Source organism: Caretta caretta, chromosome 21 (genome assembly GCF_965140235.1).
Source record: "Caretta caretta isolate rCarCar2 chromosome 21, rCarCar1.hap1, whole genome shotgun sequence".
NCBI classification, from domain to species: Eukaryota; Metazoa; Chordata; order Testudines; family Cheloniidae; genus Caretta; species Caretta caretta.
In genome coordinates, this window is record NC_134226.1 from 1,838,968 (window position 1) to 1,856,943 (window position 17,976).

Consider the following 17,976-nt stretch of genomic DNA (forward strand, 5'->3'; position numbering starts at 1 on the left):
AAATCTAGGGAAAAAGATGGCTAGTAGTGGATTTAAATTTTAATTTTACTGATTTTTCATAGATGAGTGCCTTACCCTTTAAATACTTAGGGTGAAATCCTGGCTTCATTAAAATCAATGCAAGTTTTTCAACTAACGTCCATGAGCCAGGATTTCACTTCCAATATTTTGACAGATGGGATCATTAGCTTTCAGAAGTGCATATTCACCACTGGTGTGGAACAGCTTACTAGAAAACCCACATAATACAATACACCATGACATCCAACACTTCACCATGGACATCCACTTCACAGTTTGCCCCCAGTAATCTAAATGTCTAAAATGAGGAGTACTTGACTGCTGCATATTCAGTACTCACCCTTTTGCAATGGATTGGGGATATTCAAATGTGTTAAGGGCTATTATAAAGAGGATGGTGATTAATTGTTCTTCATGTCAACTCATGGTAGGACAAATAGTAATTGGCTTAATCTGCAGCAAGGGAGATTTAGGTTAATTTTTGGGAGAAACTTTTTAGCTATAAGGGTAATTACAATCTAGAACAGGCTTCCCAGGGAGGATGCGGAATCCCCATCATTGGGGGTGTTTAAGAACTGGTTGAACATCTGTCAAGGATGGTCTAAGTTTACATGGTCCAGCCTCAGCGCAGGGGGCTGGACTTGATCTCGTGAGGTCCTTTACAGTCCTAGATTTTGTATGATTTTATGTCCAGCCCCAAACATATGGGGAGTAGCTGGAGGTTTCTGGTATGGCCACCACCAATGATATGGCTGCATTTGTGATCAGAATTGGGCTTCGATGTTGACACCTCACTGAGATGAGAGGGGAAATTCACCCTTGATCTTTTTTTGTAGACTAAGGTCTTGTCTGCACTGGATATTTCAGCCATCTGTGACCAGTCACTTGTGCAAACACCTCCTCAAGACAGGAAAAAATGCTATAAGCCATGATTTGTACACCACTTTCAAGTAGAGAGAAAGTTGCACTGGTGCAAATAGTTGCCAAGTTGTCGGTCTACACTAAGCTGGTATTTGCATTGGTGCAGTTTAACTTTACGTGAAAGTGCATGACACTAGGTGCCTTTATTGGTGCAGCTAACTGATGGCTGGCCATTGCTGGCTGTAACCAGGGCAAACTGGTCCTACAGGGAGACCTAGGGACCAGTAGCAGAGTATCAGGTCATCCAGCCAGAGCTCTGCCATATATAGCGTAGAAAGGCCTTTCTATGCTATGACATTTTAGATCTTGGCAGAGGCTAAAGACAGTAGCTACTCAGAGCTCATTGATTTTTCACACCTAACACTACTTTCCCAGAGGTCTATGAAGAAAAGTAATTTTGTATATTCGGGACATTGCCAAGGTATGTCACCATTTTAATCTTGTTTTGCTCGCTGCTTACAAGAACTCCTGCGAAAGTAGAGATTAGGCTCTGGTTTTTTACTTCAGGGTTTCTCTGAGGCTTCATGCTCCACGGAAAATGGAAGTAGTGTTTCATACAAAGAATTACAGAACTTTTCAAACAGATGTAAGTGGGTCACACTTGGGGCCCAAGAATCCTGACCATGTAACGAAGAGGGAGCAGTTTACATGTATACTGTCAAGCCAGAGGCATACACAGCTGTATGTAAATCAATGCTATTCACTAGGGTCACAATTTCACTGACATGCCTACACATCCACTTCTTCCCAACATGAAAGGATAGATCTATCCCGGAAGAAACAAGCTTTCAGATCCACAAAACCAAATCAGAACAAATCTTTATGGTTTGATAGCCAGTTCTCAAGATTACAACAGGATGTTACAGTATTTTTGGCATAATAAAAAATATTTACATTACAGCCAACACATTTATGTGTGTCGTGTATACAAAATATTTATAAATGCAAATTTATTTACAACTAGAGCAGCAGTTCTCAAACTGTGGGTCACGACCCCATTTTAATGACACTTGCTGGGGCCCAGGGCCAAAGCCCAAGGGCTTCATCCCTGGGCAGTGGGATTAAGGTTACAGGCCTCCTGCCTGTGGCAAAGCCCTCAGGCTTTGGGTTTGGCCCCCCGGCCTGGGGCAGTGGGGTTTTGCCCCCCCTCTGGGTAGCAGGGCTTCAGTGGGCTCAGTTTCGGTCCCCCCTCCTGGGGTCCTGTAGTAATTTGTTGTCAGAAGGTGGTCATGGTACAATGAAGTTTGAGAACCCCTGAACTTTACTCATAGGAGCACTACTTTACTCATAGGAGAAAAAACAACCTTCCAAAGTTACCCGTCTGACAATGATGCAACTCCTGCTAGCAGACTAAAGGAAGAGAAAGCTGGCCAAGAGCTGTATGTTTGCAATTACTGGAGAATTCTATGGGGAGCATGAAACAGCTAAACCTTTTGGATAGAATTTTCAAAACAGAGACAGCCTGTGTTGATAGGACATCAGAATGCTCATGCCTTCCAATACTCTTGTAGTGGAGTTCACTTCATTCACCAAAATTGTCCAACCATAATATAATGCTGTGGATCCCCATCTTTCCAACACAAGTAAATCCAAGAGACAAAAGTTTGTGCCATCCTCCCACTCCTAGCTGAGAGAGTCTGTCTTGGTCCACTCAGCTTATAATTGTAGATGTGTATACAGCATCTTTGGGCAAGGGGTTAATCCTGAGGTAGAAAATACAAAGTCAGTTGACCTGAATTTGCTTCCAAAGCTTCACTTTGCTGTTTATGTGGCTTCACCAAATTCCTGAATGTTCTGAGTCCTGTTAAAATCAAAGTTATGTTCACGTAACCTGTGGCAAGGTCTGGGTGAAACAGCCTGTTCTCGGTCACCGTCAATGGCTCCCTCACTTCGGAGAGCTTGAGGGGCCTCCTCATGGACTGACTGCTGCTGTGGGAAGCGTGTGCGCGACAACCCTACGTCTCTGTTTAGTCCCCACAAGGGTAGCTGAAAAGGTTCTGAGAGAGAAGAAAAATGGGTAGGCATTTGAGTTCATGATAAATGCACCAGAATTCTAAACAAGGATTCTTTAATCTCCATGTGATTTGGCAATATGACATTCTTAACAAGATTATTTTCTATTTAGCTTTGAGGGCACATTTTACTGGAAGCCTTCCCACTGTAGCAATCTGTTACTATAACCAGCTACAACATGTCTGCAAGTTTCTCCAAAGGTTCTCTGGAAGAGTCACAAAAAACCTTGATTCTATTAAAATCGACAATGTATTTTTTTCCTCAGGTGCTTTGAAACATTAGGAATTCTATTCAGTAAACACATAAAAGTGCTATTTGGATTTCCTGCGGGATATCTGTATGACTCTAAAGCAAAGACAATGTTGGCAGAGAAACATACTTGATAATATTATATATGCACAAGACATTAAGTCTCATGAACTTTAAAGAGAGGAATTATAGGTTCAAAGATGCTGCTTTTATAAACAGGGAGTAACCAGGAGCATTTGAACATTTGGTGCAAAGCTTCAGATTTCTCTTCATTCAAAGTGCAGTCTGGAGAGGAAGTGTTCAGTGATTAGATTAACTACCCCACACACAACAACTTGACCAGAAAAATTGGATTAGTCCACTACCAATATATAAGGTAACAGGCAGGCCAGTATCTGGCTTGTGCCGTTGGACTGGAAGAAGAGGATGAGTCATGAACTTACCATTATTTGTCTGCTGGGCTGAGAATTTCTTCTCATTTATTCTGTCATGATGGGTAAGAAAGGCAGACATTTCTCTGTCTACTATAAGACGATCCAGAGTGCTGGCTTCATGTTGTGTGAGAGATGGATAGGTCTCCTTGGGCACTTGTACCATGAGACTGGACAATGTATGATCCAGTGAGTCCTCTTCTGTGATGTATGCATAAGGACAGTATTCACGGGTCCTGGAGTAGATGTTTGCATTGTCATAACAATCTGAGCAGATCACTAATGGCCCTGTGCCACCTGACACAATGGGGGAAAACAAAAAATATTCTTTGTTTAAAAAAAGAGTAGGGATGTCTGGTCTCTACAGTTGCTTTTATAGATAGGTATGATCATGCAATATCACCGTGTCATAGTGAGAAAAACACTGACATAGGATTGGTACTGAACTCCACAAAGCATGCTTGCTTCTTTTGAAAAATAAGCTACAGGAGAAATATGCCATGTTCACATGCATAGCTACCCAAATTCATGTAGCCTTGTAACTCAGAACTTGCCTGGGAGAACAGAAGCTTAATGTGGTGTAAAGCAACCTCATATTGCCTTGTAAGTTCTAAGAGCAAAGGGGTTCCAGTATCTAACTAACATGCATGTCTTCCTAATCACATTTGTATTAAAACAGTTCCTTACCCTATAATTACTGTGGTTCTTCGAGTACTTGTGTCTATTTCCCATTCTTGACGTGCATGCTACCCATGTTCTCCAGATCAGAAGCTTTTAGCCAGGTTTTGTTGGGGTCACACCTGCATCTTGAGTGCCCTTTGCGCCCCACCCCCCAAAATCTGAGAGCATGACAGGTGGAGTGGAGCCAAACATCTCTCAGTTCCTTCACTAAAACAGAATACAGGTCCTGTAGTAACAGGGCTGGAGGACAGGCCATGGAATAGGCGTATATGGACAACATCTTGAAGAACCATAGTTACTGTAAAGTAACTGCTTTTTCTTTGAGTGCTTGTCCATACATATTCCACTAGTGGTGATCTTAATTCCTATCTAGCCTCCTGTGCTAGTCCTGTGAAGTTTGACACTTCATGCCATTTTATAGACTCAGACTTGGCAAGGAGTGCCTGGTAATTGGCAATCCTAAAGTGGAGGCTGACAGAGGGCAGAGTAGCTCTTGGTTCAGAGGAGATCCAGGCATTTGAGCTCCTTTAGGTGTTGCCTTGCAGCTCTTCTGTTCTGTCCTCTCCTGAGGAGCAGTGAAAACAAGGGACCCTGGTGTAGGATGAATGTAAAAATACTAGAATGCCAAAGATGGTACCTGGGACCTTCTGTCTGCCTCTTTGGATGCTGGGGGAAAGCGATGCGGGTATCTGCCTCAGGAGCTGTGCAGCTGCTAACTGTCCCTTGTTTATGGCATAGCTGGCACGGAGGTGTACAAGACGCTTAAATTTGTGGGATATCTCCTGCCCTATATCAGTTAGAATCTCTAATGTCTCTGCCATTAGATGAAGGAAGTCAAATTTTTAAAATTAAGATTGAATCCTATTCTAAAAGATCTGCTCTAGGAATGGTTTCAAGGAAGTTCTAGGGCCTGGGTTATACAAGAGGTCAGACCAGATGATCGCAATGGCCTCTTCTGGCCTTGGAATCTAAAAAAAGCATTGTAGTCATCAGGGTGTGATGGAACAGATGGGACAACAGCATGATGGGACGATGAAATGGCAGCAGGGGCAAGTTCAGCTGACTGATGAACTTCAGAGACTTGCAATTGTTGAGAGTCACTAATTGACACCTGCAGGCTGATGCTGTTGGACCCTCCTGGACCCTATCAGGGAGGGAGATCTAGGCTTAGAGGGAGCCTAGGAGTGATATTTCTTGTCATGATGGAAATCCCTCGGTGCCCAGTATAGCCATGAATGAGGGCTATACACAAAATGAATTGGGAATCACAGCAGAGTGTAGCAGGAGGGATGTCTCTGTAGATACCTTGTATTTATCACAGTAACCACAAGTCCTGGATTCTCTATATAAGGATCATAGAAAGAAGCCTTGGAGTAAATAGCTGAACCGCCCCCACTATGGAGATGAGAGGAATATTCCTCTTCCATTGGTGGAGCTGATGTAGTAGGTCTCACAGAATCATAGGAATAAAGGAAGGGACCTTAAGAAGTCAAGTCCAGTCCCTTGCGCTGGGGCAGGACCAAGTAAACCTAGACATCCTGACAGATGTTTGCAAAACCTGCTCTTAAAAATTTCCAGTAATGGGGAATCCACAAGCTCCATTGGAAGCCTGTTCCAGATTGTAATTATCCTTATAGCTAGAAAGTTTCTCCTAATATCTAACCTAAATCTCCCCTGCTACAGATTAAGCCCATTACTTCTGGTCTTACCTTCAATGGATATAGAGAATAATTGATCACCATCTTCTTTGTAACAGCCCTTAACATATTTGAAGACTGTTACTAGGCTCCCTTCAGTCTTTTCTCAGGACTGAACATGCCCAGTTTTGGGTTTTGTTTTTTTTTATTAAAACTTTCCTCATAGATCAGAGGATAGCAACAAAAGGTTTAGAAAATCTGAACTCTCTCCAATTTGTCCACATCTTTCCTCAAGTGTGGGGCCACGCTTGGACACAGTACTCCAGCTGAGACCTCACCAGTCCTGAGGAGAGTGGGACAGTTAGCTTCCGTGTCTTCCATGCAACATCCTGGTAATACACTGCAAGATAATATTAGCCTTTTTCGCAACTGCATCACATTGTTAACTGATTCCATTTGCGATCCGCTGTAACCCCCAGATCCCTTTTAGCAGTACTGCCACCTAGCTAGTTTTTCCCCATTTTGTAATTGTACATTTGATTTTTCCTTCCTAAACGTAGTACTTTCCATTTGCCTTTATTGAATTTCATCTTGTTGAATTCAGACCAATTTGTCAAGGTTGTTTTGAATTCTAATCCTGTCCTCTAAACTGCTTGCAACCCCAGGCAGCTTGGAGTCATCTGAAAATTTTATAAGCACATTCTCCATTTCATTATCCAAGTCATTAATGGAGATATTGATTAGTACTAGACCCAGGACTGACCTCTGCAGGACCATATTAGATATGCCCTCCCAGTTTGACAGCGAACCACCGACAACTATTCTGAGTATAGTCTTTCAACCAGTTGTGCACCCACCTTATCAGTAATTTCATCTAGACCATATTTCCCTAATTTGTTTTTATGATATGTCATATGGGACTGTATCAAAAGCCTTAGTAGGTCTGGGAAAAATCTTTTGTCGGTACCCTACACACACCTTGTGCCGAAGAAACAACAGTGATTAATATAGCTAGGGGAATGTTTACTGTTTATGATAATGGTGAGTCAGAAGACAGATGCTACTAGATCTGGTGCTGTGCATCTCAGCATCGAAACCATCAGTACCATAAACAGCAACTGCGAGGTGGATGGGACAGAACATTTGTGCTAACAGAATCTATACCAAAGTAGCTGGTGCTGGAGCAGAAAGCCTTGGTGTCAGTATGGAGTGCTCAACAAGCAGTGTTGCAGAGAGAGACAGATAAAAACTGCTTGAGGGTGCTCTTTGGCCAGTACTGGTATATGAAGAACAGCGTGCAGAGGAACCCAACTTGGGTCCTGTGCTACCCTTGTGAGAGGAAAGTTGCAGTAATCATGCCTCTGACAGGTTCTCAGACAGAAAGCCTGTTCTTCTCCAGAGAGAGGATGACTGCATCCTATTGCTTTCAGCAAATGAAGACTATTTAGAAGTGGAAGCAGTAGAGGAGTCCTTCTCAGAAGCTGGGGCTCTAGAGGCAGCCATAACATTCATAGTCAACTGAGTACTTCTGGTGGAGAACTGTTCAGATCTGGGTGGATATTGTTTACTCTGCTCAGAAGCTGATCTCACTAACTTGTCTAGAAGATAAGTTTTAGGCAAGCTTCCCTTGCCTAATGGGTTCTTTTAAAAAAAGATACCAACAAATGGAGCATTTATCAACACTATGCCTCCCAAGAGATACAGCACACTTACATGAAGGACAATACATGAACATCAAAGATTTTTGCTCAGCCATAAGGGCTGAAGCCCAGTACCCAGAAAAGCTATCCGGAATAGAACCCTAATACATGACTATCCAAAGCGAATCACTCTCTGATCTACCCTGCATAGATAACCATGTACAACCCATGCAATTTGTATGATTGCAAGGGACAGGAACATTGCTCTCAGTCCTGTTCCGCAGCCATGGGCTTCTCCACCCTTTGTGCCTCAGGGAGCCAGGAGGGCATTCAGACACAGACACAGTCCCAGGGAATTGTCACAGATTCTGATCTTGAGCATGTGGGGAGCAAGCACCCCCAAAAGTGGAATATATATATACACACACACACACCAGCACTCTAAGAGGTAGGGTTTTTAAATTTAGAGTATAGAAAATTCTAAAATTTCTAGAGTCTTCTAAAACATTTAACCTTCAATGCTAATGCCATTACCTATTACCCTGCTTTGTGTAATGCTGCGATGCAAAGGGGCATACTTACCATCTGTTCCCTTGTGCACATAGCCATTTGCAGGAGGCATAAGCTGTTGATGGCTTCCTGCCTCTGAGTTGCTGTAGCCTTCTTGAGGTTCAGAAAGAGTTCCTTGGGAGGATAAATAACTGGGAATATCTGCAGGTAAATTCATCTCCTCTGAAAGAGAGAGACAGAGATTAACATTGACTACCTCAACAGTAAGTGATGCTATTCAGCAGACTAATGCAAACATACTGAGAAAAAAGAAAAGGAGTACTTGTGGCACCTTAGAGACTAACCAATTTATTTGAGCATGAGCTTTCGTGAGCTAAAGCTCACTTCATCGGATGCATACTGTGGAAAATACAGAAGATGTTTTTATACACACAAACCATGAAAAAATGGGTGTTTCTATCCCCCCACCCTACTCTCCTGCTGGTAATAGGTTATCTAAAGTGATCACTCTCCTTACAATGTGTATGATAATCAAGGTGGGCCATTTCCAGCACAAATCCAGGTTTTCTCTCCCCCGACCCCAAAACAAACCCACTCTCCTGTTGGTAATAGCTTATCTAAAGTGATGGTTAGTCTCTAAGGTGCCACAAGTACTCCTTTTCTTTTTGCAAATACAGACTAACACGGCTGTTACTCTGAAACCTGTCATTATGCAAGGCACTGCATTTAGCTGTATGGAGTGGAAATCAACTGCATGAAAAAACTTGTACAGATACAGACAGACATCTTCCTTTCCAAATGCAAACAGATGGACATCGTACCAAAAGGACTGAACGTAAAAAATCCATTACAATCTACATATCACACAGACTATGCTGACAGCTTGTGCCACACACTCTCAAAGAAACTGCGGAACCACCTGATCAACATCCTCTACAGCAAACAGGGAAAGATAAAGAATGAGCTCTCATAAATGGATAATCTCTAAAAAAACCAACCTTCCACACAAACTTCCTCGTGGCTGGACTTTACTAAAAATAGACAAGCCATTTACACCACACACTTTGCTTCTCTACAAAAGAAAAAGGACACTAAACTTTCTAAACTACTACATGCCAGAAGGGGCCACAGCAATGGCTCCCTCAACCCACCCAGCAATATTGTTAACCTATCCAACTATAATCTTAGCCCAGCAGAAGCAGCTCTCCTATCTCGGGGCCTCTCCTTCTGCCCCTCCACCCCCACGAACATGAAACAGTTCTGTGGTGACCTAGAATCCTATTTTCGACGTCTCTGACTCAAGGAAAATTTCCAACACACCTCTGAACAACATACTAATCCACAGAGACCTCCCTACCAACACTACAAAAAGAAGGATTCTATGTGGACTCCTCCTGAAGGTGAAAACAGCAGACTGGACTTCTACATAGAGTGCTTCCGCCGACGTGCAAGGGCTGAAATTGTGGAAAAGCAGCATCACTTGCCCCACAACCTCAGCCGTGCAGAACACAATGCCATCCACAGCCTCAGAAACAACTCTGACATCATAATCAAAAAGGCTGACAAAGGAGGTGCTGTTGTCATCATGAATAGGTCAGAATATGAACAAGAGGCTGCTAGGCAGCTCTCCAATACCACTTTCTACAAGCCATTACCCTCTGATCCCACTGAGAGTTACCAAAAGAAACTACAGCATCTGCTCAAGAAACTTCCTGAAACCTGAAAAAGCACAAGATCAAATCCACACAGACACACCCCTGGAACCCTGACCTGGGATATTCTATCTACTACCCAAGATCCATAAACCTGGAAATCCTGGGCGCCCCATCATCTCAGGCATTGGCACCCTGACAGCAGGATTGTCTGGCTATGTAGACTCCCTCCTCAGGCCCTACGCTACCAGCACTCCCAGCTACCTTCGAGACACCACTGACTTCCTGAGGAAACTAAAATCCATCGGTGATCTTCCTGATGACACCATCCCGGCCACTATGGATGTAGAAGCCCTCTACACCAACATTCCACATAAAGATGGACTACAAGCCGTCAAGAACACTATCCCCGATAATGTCACGGCTAACCTGGTGGCTGAACTTTGTGACTTTGTCCTTACCCATAACTATTTTACATTTGGGGACAATGTATACCTTCAGATCAGCGGCACTGCTATGGGTACCCGCATGGCCCCACAGTATGCCAACATTTTTATGGCTGACTTAAAACAACGCTTTCTCAGCTCTCGTCCCCTAACGCCCCTACTCTACTTGCACTATATTGATGACATCTTCATCATCTGGACCCATGGAAAAAAAGCCCTTGAGGAATTCCACCATGATTTCAACAATTTCCATCCCACCATCAACCTCAGCCTGGTCCAGTCCACACAAGAGATCCGCTTCCTGGACACTACAGCGCTAATAAACGATGGTCACAAACACCACCCTATACCGGAAACCTACTGACCGCTATTCCTACCTACATGCCTCCAGCTTTCACCCTGACCACACTACACGATCCATTGTCTACAGCCAAGCTCTGCGATACAACCGCATTTGCTCCAAGCCCTCAGACAGAGACAAACACCTACAAGATCTCTATCAAGCATTCTTACAACTACAATACCCACCTGCGGAAGTGAAGAAACAGATTGATAGAGCCAGAAGAGTTCCCAAAAGCTACCTACTACAGGACAGGCCTAACAAAGAAAATAACAGAACGCCACTACCCGTCACCTTCAGCCCCCAACTAAAACCCCTCCAATGCATTATCAGGGATCTACAACCTATCCTAAAGGATGACCCAACACTTTCACAAATCTTGGGAGACAGGCCAGTCCTTGCCTACAGACAGCCCCCCAACCTGAAGCGAATACTCACCAGCAACCACATACCACACAACAGAACCACTAACCCAGGAATCTATCCTTGCAACAAAGCCCGTTGCCAACTGTGCCCACATATCTATTCAGGGGACACCATCACAGGGCCTAATCACATCAGTCACACTATCAGAGGCTCGTTCACCTGCACATCCACCAACGTGATATATGCCATCATGTGCCAGCAATGCCCCTCTGCCATGTACATTGGTCAAACTGGACAGTCTCTACGTAAAAGAATAAATGGACACAAATCAGATGTCAAGAATTATAACATTCAAAAACCAGTCGGAGAAGACTTCAATCTCTCTGGTCACTCAATTTCTGATCTCAAAGTGACTATCCTTCAACAAAAAACTTCGAAAACAGACTCCAGTGAGAGACTGCTGAATTGGAATTAATTTGCAAACTGGATACAATTAACTTAGGCTTGAATGGAGACTGGGAATGGTTGAGTTATTATAAAATAACTTATTTCCCCTTGTTTATTCCTCCCCCCCCCCATTCCTGAGACGTTCTTGTTAAACCCTGGATTTGTGCTGGAAATGGCCCACCTTGATTATCATACACATTGTAAGGAGAGTGATCACTTTAGATAAGCTATTCATAGAATCATAGAATATCAGGGTTGGAAGGGACCTCAGGAGGTCATCTAGTCCAACCCCCTGCTCAAAGCAGGACCAATCCCCAATTAAATTAAATAAATATTACCAGCAGGAGAGTAGGGTGGGGGGATAGAAAACAATTTGTAGTGATAAACACCCATTTTTTCATGGTTTGCGTGTATAAAAACATCTTCTGTATTTTCCACAGTATGCATCCGATTAAGTGAGCTGTAGCTCACGAAAGCTTATGCTCAAATAAATTGGTTAGTCTCTAAGGTGCCACTAGTACTCCTTTTCTTTTTGCGAATACAGACTAACACGGCTGTTACTCTGAATACTGAGAAAAGGATTTCATTCATGTGTCATCCCCTTTCTCTTGAGATTAAAAATCCACATACCCGGCTAAGAGAGACTTACCAAAAAAGCTAGCAGAACCAATCAAAATCTTACTCGAAGCCTTGCAAGTGTTCTCACTCAGACATAAATTTCAAATTCTTATTTACTCTCAACTTTGTGAACTTCATTTGTTTCCCTCATTTCAGAAGTGCACCACGATTGACAAGGTAAAACGTGTTTAATGTTAAAGAATGCACATTTGACAGACAAACAGACTCGAAACCCTGCATATATCCAGTTGACCCTGTATGTAAACCAGGAGGCATTCTGCTGTGACAAACAAAGGCTTTCCCCTCCATTAGGTCTCTTACTTTAAGAAATTATTTCAGTTAGTCATAGGTTAAAACACAACAGAAGTAGAATCATAGAATATCAGGGTTGGAAGGGACCTCAGGAGGTCATCTAGTCCAACCCCCTGCTCAAAGCAGGGCCAATCCCCAATTAAATCATCCCAGCCAGGGCTTTGTCAAGCCTGACCTTAAAAACTTCTAAGGAAGGAGATTCTACCACTTCCCTAGGTAACGCATTCCAGTGTTTCACCACCCTCCTAGTGAAAAAGTTTTTCCTAATATCCAACCTAAACCTCCCCCAATGCAACTTGAGACCATTACTCCTTGTCCTGTCCTCTTCTACCACTGAGAATAGCCTAGAACCATCCTCTTTGGAACCACCTCTCAGGTAGTTGAAAGCAGCTATCAAATCCCCCCTCATTCTTTTCTTCTGCAAACTAAACAATCCCAGTTCCCTCAGCCTCTCCTCATAAGTCATGTGTTCCAGACCCCTAATCATTTTTGTTGCCCTTTGCTGGACTCTCTCCAATTTATCCACATCCTTCTTGTAGCGCGGGGCCCAAAACTGGACACAGTACTCCAGATGAGGCCTCACCAATGTCAAATAGAGGGGAACGATCACGTCCCTCGATCTGCTGGCTATGCCCCTACTTATACATCCCAAAAATGCCACTGGCCTTCTTGGCAACAAGGGCGCACTGTTGACTCATATCCAGCTTCTCGTCCACTGTCACCCCTAGGTCCTTTTCCGCAGAACTGCTGCCTAGCCATTCGGTCCCTAGTCTGTAGCGGTGCATTGGGTTCTTCCGTCCTAAGTGCAGCACCCTGCACTTATCCTTGTTGAACCTCATCAAATTTCTTTTGGCCCAATCCTCCAATTTGTCTAGGTCCCTCTGTATCCTATCCCTGCCCTCCAGCGTATCTACCACTCCTCCTAGTTTAGTATCATCCGCAAACTTGCTGAGAGTGCAATCCACACCATCCTCCAGATCATTTATGAAGATATTGAACAAAACTGGCCCCAGGACCAACCCTTGGGGCACTCCACTTGATACCGGCTGCCAACTAGACATGGAGCCATTGATCACTACCAGTTGAGCCCGACAATCCAGCCAACTTTCTAAACACCTTATAGTGCATTCATCCAGCCCATACCTCTTTAACTTGCTGACAAGAATACTGTGGGAGACAGTGTCAAAAGCTTTGCTAAAGTCAAGGAACAATATATCCACTGCTTTCCCTTCATCCACAGAAGCAGTAATCTCATCATCGAAGGCGATTAGATTAGTCAGGCATGACCTTCCCTTGGTGAATCCATGCTGGCTGTTCCTGATCCCTTTCCTCTCATGTAAGTGCTTCAGGATTGATTCCTTGAGGACCTGCTCCATGATTTTTCCGGGGACTGAGGTGAGGCTGACTGGCCTGTAGTTCCCAGGATCCTCCTCCTTCCCTTTTTAAGAAAGCTGGCCCTGTATTTTACCTACCTGTGTTCGTGATGCTGTAGTCTTCACTTTTCCTTCGCATGTGATATATAACTATAACCCACACTAGAGAGGTGCCCACAACGCAGCAGACTACAACAATAATCACAATGCCGACTGTCGTCCAGCCATCTTCCTCATGTAAGATACCACTCTGGGAGGAATCACAATTTGGGGAAGATAGAACATTTAGGTAAATATGGCCACGCTCTGTGCCAAGTGTGTTGGACATAATGCATGTATATTTCCCAGCATCCTCTAACCCAGCATCCACAATGATAAGGAGTTGATTGGCAGCAGCAAAGAAGTGTCGTTCTGTTACTGTCAGAGGCCCATCATCTTTAGTCCAGTTCAGGCGAGGGGCTGGACTGCCACCAGCTATACATTGCAACACGGCCGTTTCTCCTCGGGTTACTGTCCTGTCTTCTAGAGGCCTAACAAATGAAGGAGTTTCTGGATATGGTGGAAAGGAAGAAAAGTTATTTTAATATTGTAAAGTCAAATATAATTAAAAAGATAATTGCACAGAATCTCAATTGCAGCCTTCCTATGTGTATCAAATGATATTTAGAATCCAATCCCACAGTTTGAAAATAGAGATGGGCAAAGGAGAACAGTGGCCAGGAAATACTGTGACAGATCTGATGTGATGGAAGACACTTCCGTGAATGGTGGACTCACTGGAACTGATCTGGACAGAGCCTTGCTGAATACACCGAAGGTAAGACTGTATGGGGTGATATGAAGTCTTTTCCATTTCTATAGTTTATATATGACCTTAATGTAAAAAAAAAAAAAAAAGGGTAGAGGATCTTCAAAAAAAACAAAAACAAAAACACCACACCAAAAACAGCCCTTCTGGTGGTATTTCCTTCCTATACCAGCTCAGCATAGTCCAGGTCACCTGTGATTAAGTTCAGCTCCCTGAGTTAAAGCTGGAATTATCAAATCTATAAAATCAACCTAACCAAGAAGCGTTCCCATAATTCTCTCTTCCCAAACCCATACCAAAATGTACAGTAAATGAAGCTGCAGACTAGCTGCGCAGCGAGTGACTGATCAGAGGTTATTTCATGATGCAGACTGATATGGACAACAGAAGAAGGGCACAGCATTAGAAACTGTTTCCAAGTTTGGCATTCAACTTCCCCAAGATAATGCGAGCCAACAATAGGGAACTCTGCTGTAGCCACACACATTAACAAAATACATTTCTTCCATTGTTCTTTACCGCAAAACGCCACCTACAACCAGGTAAGTCGAACACTGGTCCTTTTATAGCTTTGACCCATCTTGAAAAATGTGATTAACTGCTACCTACAATCAGAGAAACATGCCACTCTGGTAGCACATTAACTCACATCCAATTCATTTAGATTCCCTAGCAACCTCTCATGTAAGTCAGCTACCATCATCACAAAGAGAGATAAGTGAAAGGATCTGTACAGTCCCAGAATTGTGCTTTGCTTACCTAATACAGTCAATGTGGCATTTGCTGATAGACCTCCTGCGATGTTTTGTGCCATACAGCTATAGATTCCCATATCTTCTATTTTTACATTTGCGATGAAGAACACATCGTCTTCAGGCATAACATGCATTCGCCTCTCTCGTGCTGCAGGGAAGTCTGTGCCACCGTCTTTCTGCCATGAGATCTGTGGAGGGGGGTGGCCCTCGGCGGCACACTCAAGTCGGGCCATGGCCCCAGTACGGATAGTTAGATCCATGGGGGTTTTCAGAAAGGAAGGCAGCTCTGCAGTGGAGGAGACATTATGGACTGAATGTGAAAAAATTTTCAGTTCAGGGCATATAATGAAGTTCTTCTCTATACTAGAGGAGTCTCTGAACTGCAGCAGATCTTACAGACTGCTGCAATCCTTTTAAAGGATTGTAGGAATTATACAAATGCAGTATATTCTTTTATTTAAAATTCTGTAATGAAATAAAGAAAAGGAGTACTTGTGGCACCTTAGAGACTAACCAATTTATTTGAGCATAAGCTTTCGTGAGCTACAGCTCACTTCATTGGATGCATTGTGAGCTGTAGCTTACGAAAGCTTATGCTCAAATAAATTGGTTAGTCTCTAAGGTGCCACAAGTACTCCTTTTCTTTTTGCGAATACAGACTAACACGGCTGCTACTCTGAAACCTGTAATGGAATACTAAATCTGCAATACTCCATTAAGATCATCTTAGTGGGGGACAAATGTCCCAACCACTACCTCTCAGTAACAGGTGAAAGCAGGACGGCTTAGCTTAATTCTCAAGTCTTTATTTGCTCATACTTTTCTGTCCCCTGTAAAAGAAGAGGTGAATTATAGCTTAATAGCCAACAGCAGTATCATACATGGCTCTGCTAAGTGCTCACAAGCTCTCTACTTATGAGGAGTCAGCCAGTGCCTCTGGAGCAAGCCAGACAAACTCGTGTCTCCTAGAATGGATTTCTGCTCTGGACGGACAGTCCCCTCCACTTACCTAGTGTTCTCTAAAGGCTTGGTTTAACACGGGGTTTCTTGGCCACCTTCTTTCAGATCATGACAACAGAAGGCTTAAATGGGGCTGAAATACCTCAATACAATGGTTGTTTCCTCAGTTTTATGTGGTAGATCTACTTGTGTCTCTGTCCCTCAGCTTTGCAAGTGTTTATAGGGGAAGGGTGGGTGGCTCACTCAGCCAACAGGGGGAGCTTTCAGTTTAGAAACAGTAACACTGTACCCATTTTGCTGGACTAGAGAGAGAATTACACATATTGTGACTAGAGCTTGGTGAAATGTTTTATGTTTTCAAAATTTTATTTATTTTTGCCAAAAAGTGTTGCCAATTTTTACCACTTATGGAACGGATAGGTTTGATAACTATGATAAATGCTGAAAATATCATGCAAATTTTTCAGCCAGCTCTGGACATGACTCCTCTCCACAGACCCATTATAGGAGTTTTGTTCCTGCTTTTCTGAGCCTCTTTATGGAGTCTGAACAAACATTGGAACAACTTCAGTGAGGAGGAAATCAAGCTTTTGTAAATCTCAACTAGCTTCAAAAGCATTTTTCTAGATAAAAGTTTAATTATAACCTCAGATGAAAAAAAATAAAGCTTCTCTTTTGTTAGCATAGCTGCTTACCATTGACAGTCAGTTTGGCTTTGTTGGAATAATTGGAACCAAAGTGATTGGTGACAATGCACTGGTATTTCCCTTCATCGGTGAAATTCACGTTGAAAAGATGCAGGACTGTGGTGTATTCAAGGACCTCCCCATCTTGCTGCTGATACCTGGCAAAATTCTCAATGTCTGCATCATACAATACTTCACTGTCTTTACGCCATGCAGTGGATATTGGTGAATCACTGGTGCTTACTGCAGTGCAAGTCAAAGTCACATTCATGCCTCTTAGAGCAATTGTGCTCTCAGGATGTACTCTTATCTGTGGTTTAGGAAAGTCATCTGAAAAGGGATAGCAAGATTAATCAGGTTTTCCCTTCAGCATGCAGCTGATGTTGCAAGAAAAATATTGAAAAGTATTTTATGTGGAAACAAACAGTGCTGTTTGTATCGTAGGTAACATCTGCTTCCACTGCTTATTCCCCGCATTAAATTATCTTGAGTTTGACATCAGTCAGCTGATGGAGAAACGAAGCTGTGAAACAGGATTATGACAACAGATGGGGGCCACAGAGAATAAGCAACAAGAACAGATGAGGTGAAAGACACCTCAAGGTCTTCACCAGGAACCTCTATTTTCCATAGTTACCTGGATTTGTTGCAGATTTTATACACAGATGCATAATTGTGCTGCATAATCTAATTTTATTTTGTAAGGGATAGAAATTCTCATGGCAGCAAAGACATCTTTACAGGCATCACACGATGTAAACTGATGGCTTGCTGCAATATGTCTGCATGCAAACAACCTAAAGAAATCTCTGAGAAACATGAACTGTCCCATTCCTCCCTGAAGAGTGCTGACTGATGACAATTTATATGTCAACATACCTATTTCAATGCTTATTGTTTTTAAGCAAAAAGCTTCAGTTGTGCTAATCCATTGGCAGATGTTAGGTTGGGAGCACTGAGGTAGGAATGAGGAGCTTAAGACCCACCAAAGATTGCTACCGACCAAAAAAGGAGGTATGGTGTTGGGGAAAACAGACATGTGGATGGATAAGGATGACCAGGTGGTTAAGGTGCTAGCCTGGAACCCAGGACACATGGATTAAATTCTCA

General features: G+C 43.1%; 1 protein-coding gene across 3 annotated transcripts in view; it reads right to left on the reverse strand.

Moving 5' to 3' along the window:
* The window catches only part of LRIG2 (leucine rich repeats and immunoglobulin like domains 2), a 143,779-nt gene that overhangs the window by 99,243 nt on the left and 26,560 nt on the right, over positions 1–17,976 (reverse strand). For 2 of the 3 annotated variants that reach the window (XR_007353467.2, XR_007353466.2), the window contains exons 13-16: positions 16,876–17,196; positions 15,225–15,506; positions 13,757–14,206; positions 8,176–8,325 (exon numbers count right to left, since the gene is read on the reverse strand). Coding sequence is in view for 1 of the 3 variants with exons in the window: in XM_048826817.2 (XP_048682774.2) it covers positions 2,707–2,939; positions 3,648–3,932; positions 8,176–8,325; positions 13,757–14,206; positions 15,225–15,506; positions 16,876–17,196 (1,721 nt within the window). In the remaining 2 variants the exon portion in view is untranslated. Of the gene's footprint in view, positions 1–1,744; positions 2,940–3,647; positions 3,933–8,175; positions 8,326–13,756; positions 14,207–15,224; positions 15,507–16,875; positions 17,197–17,976 lie in introns of those variants that run through there. The other variant, XM_048826817.2, reaches the window with a different exon arrangement.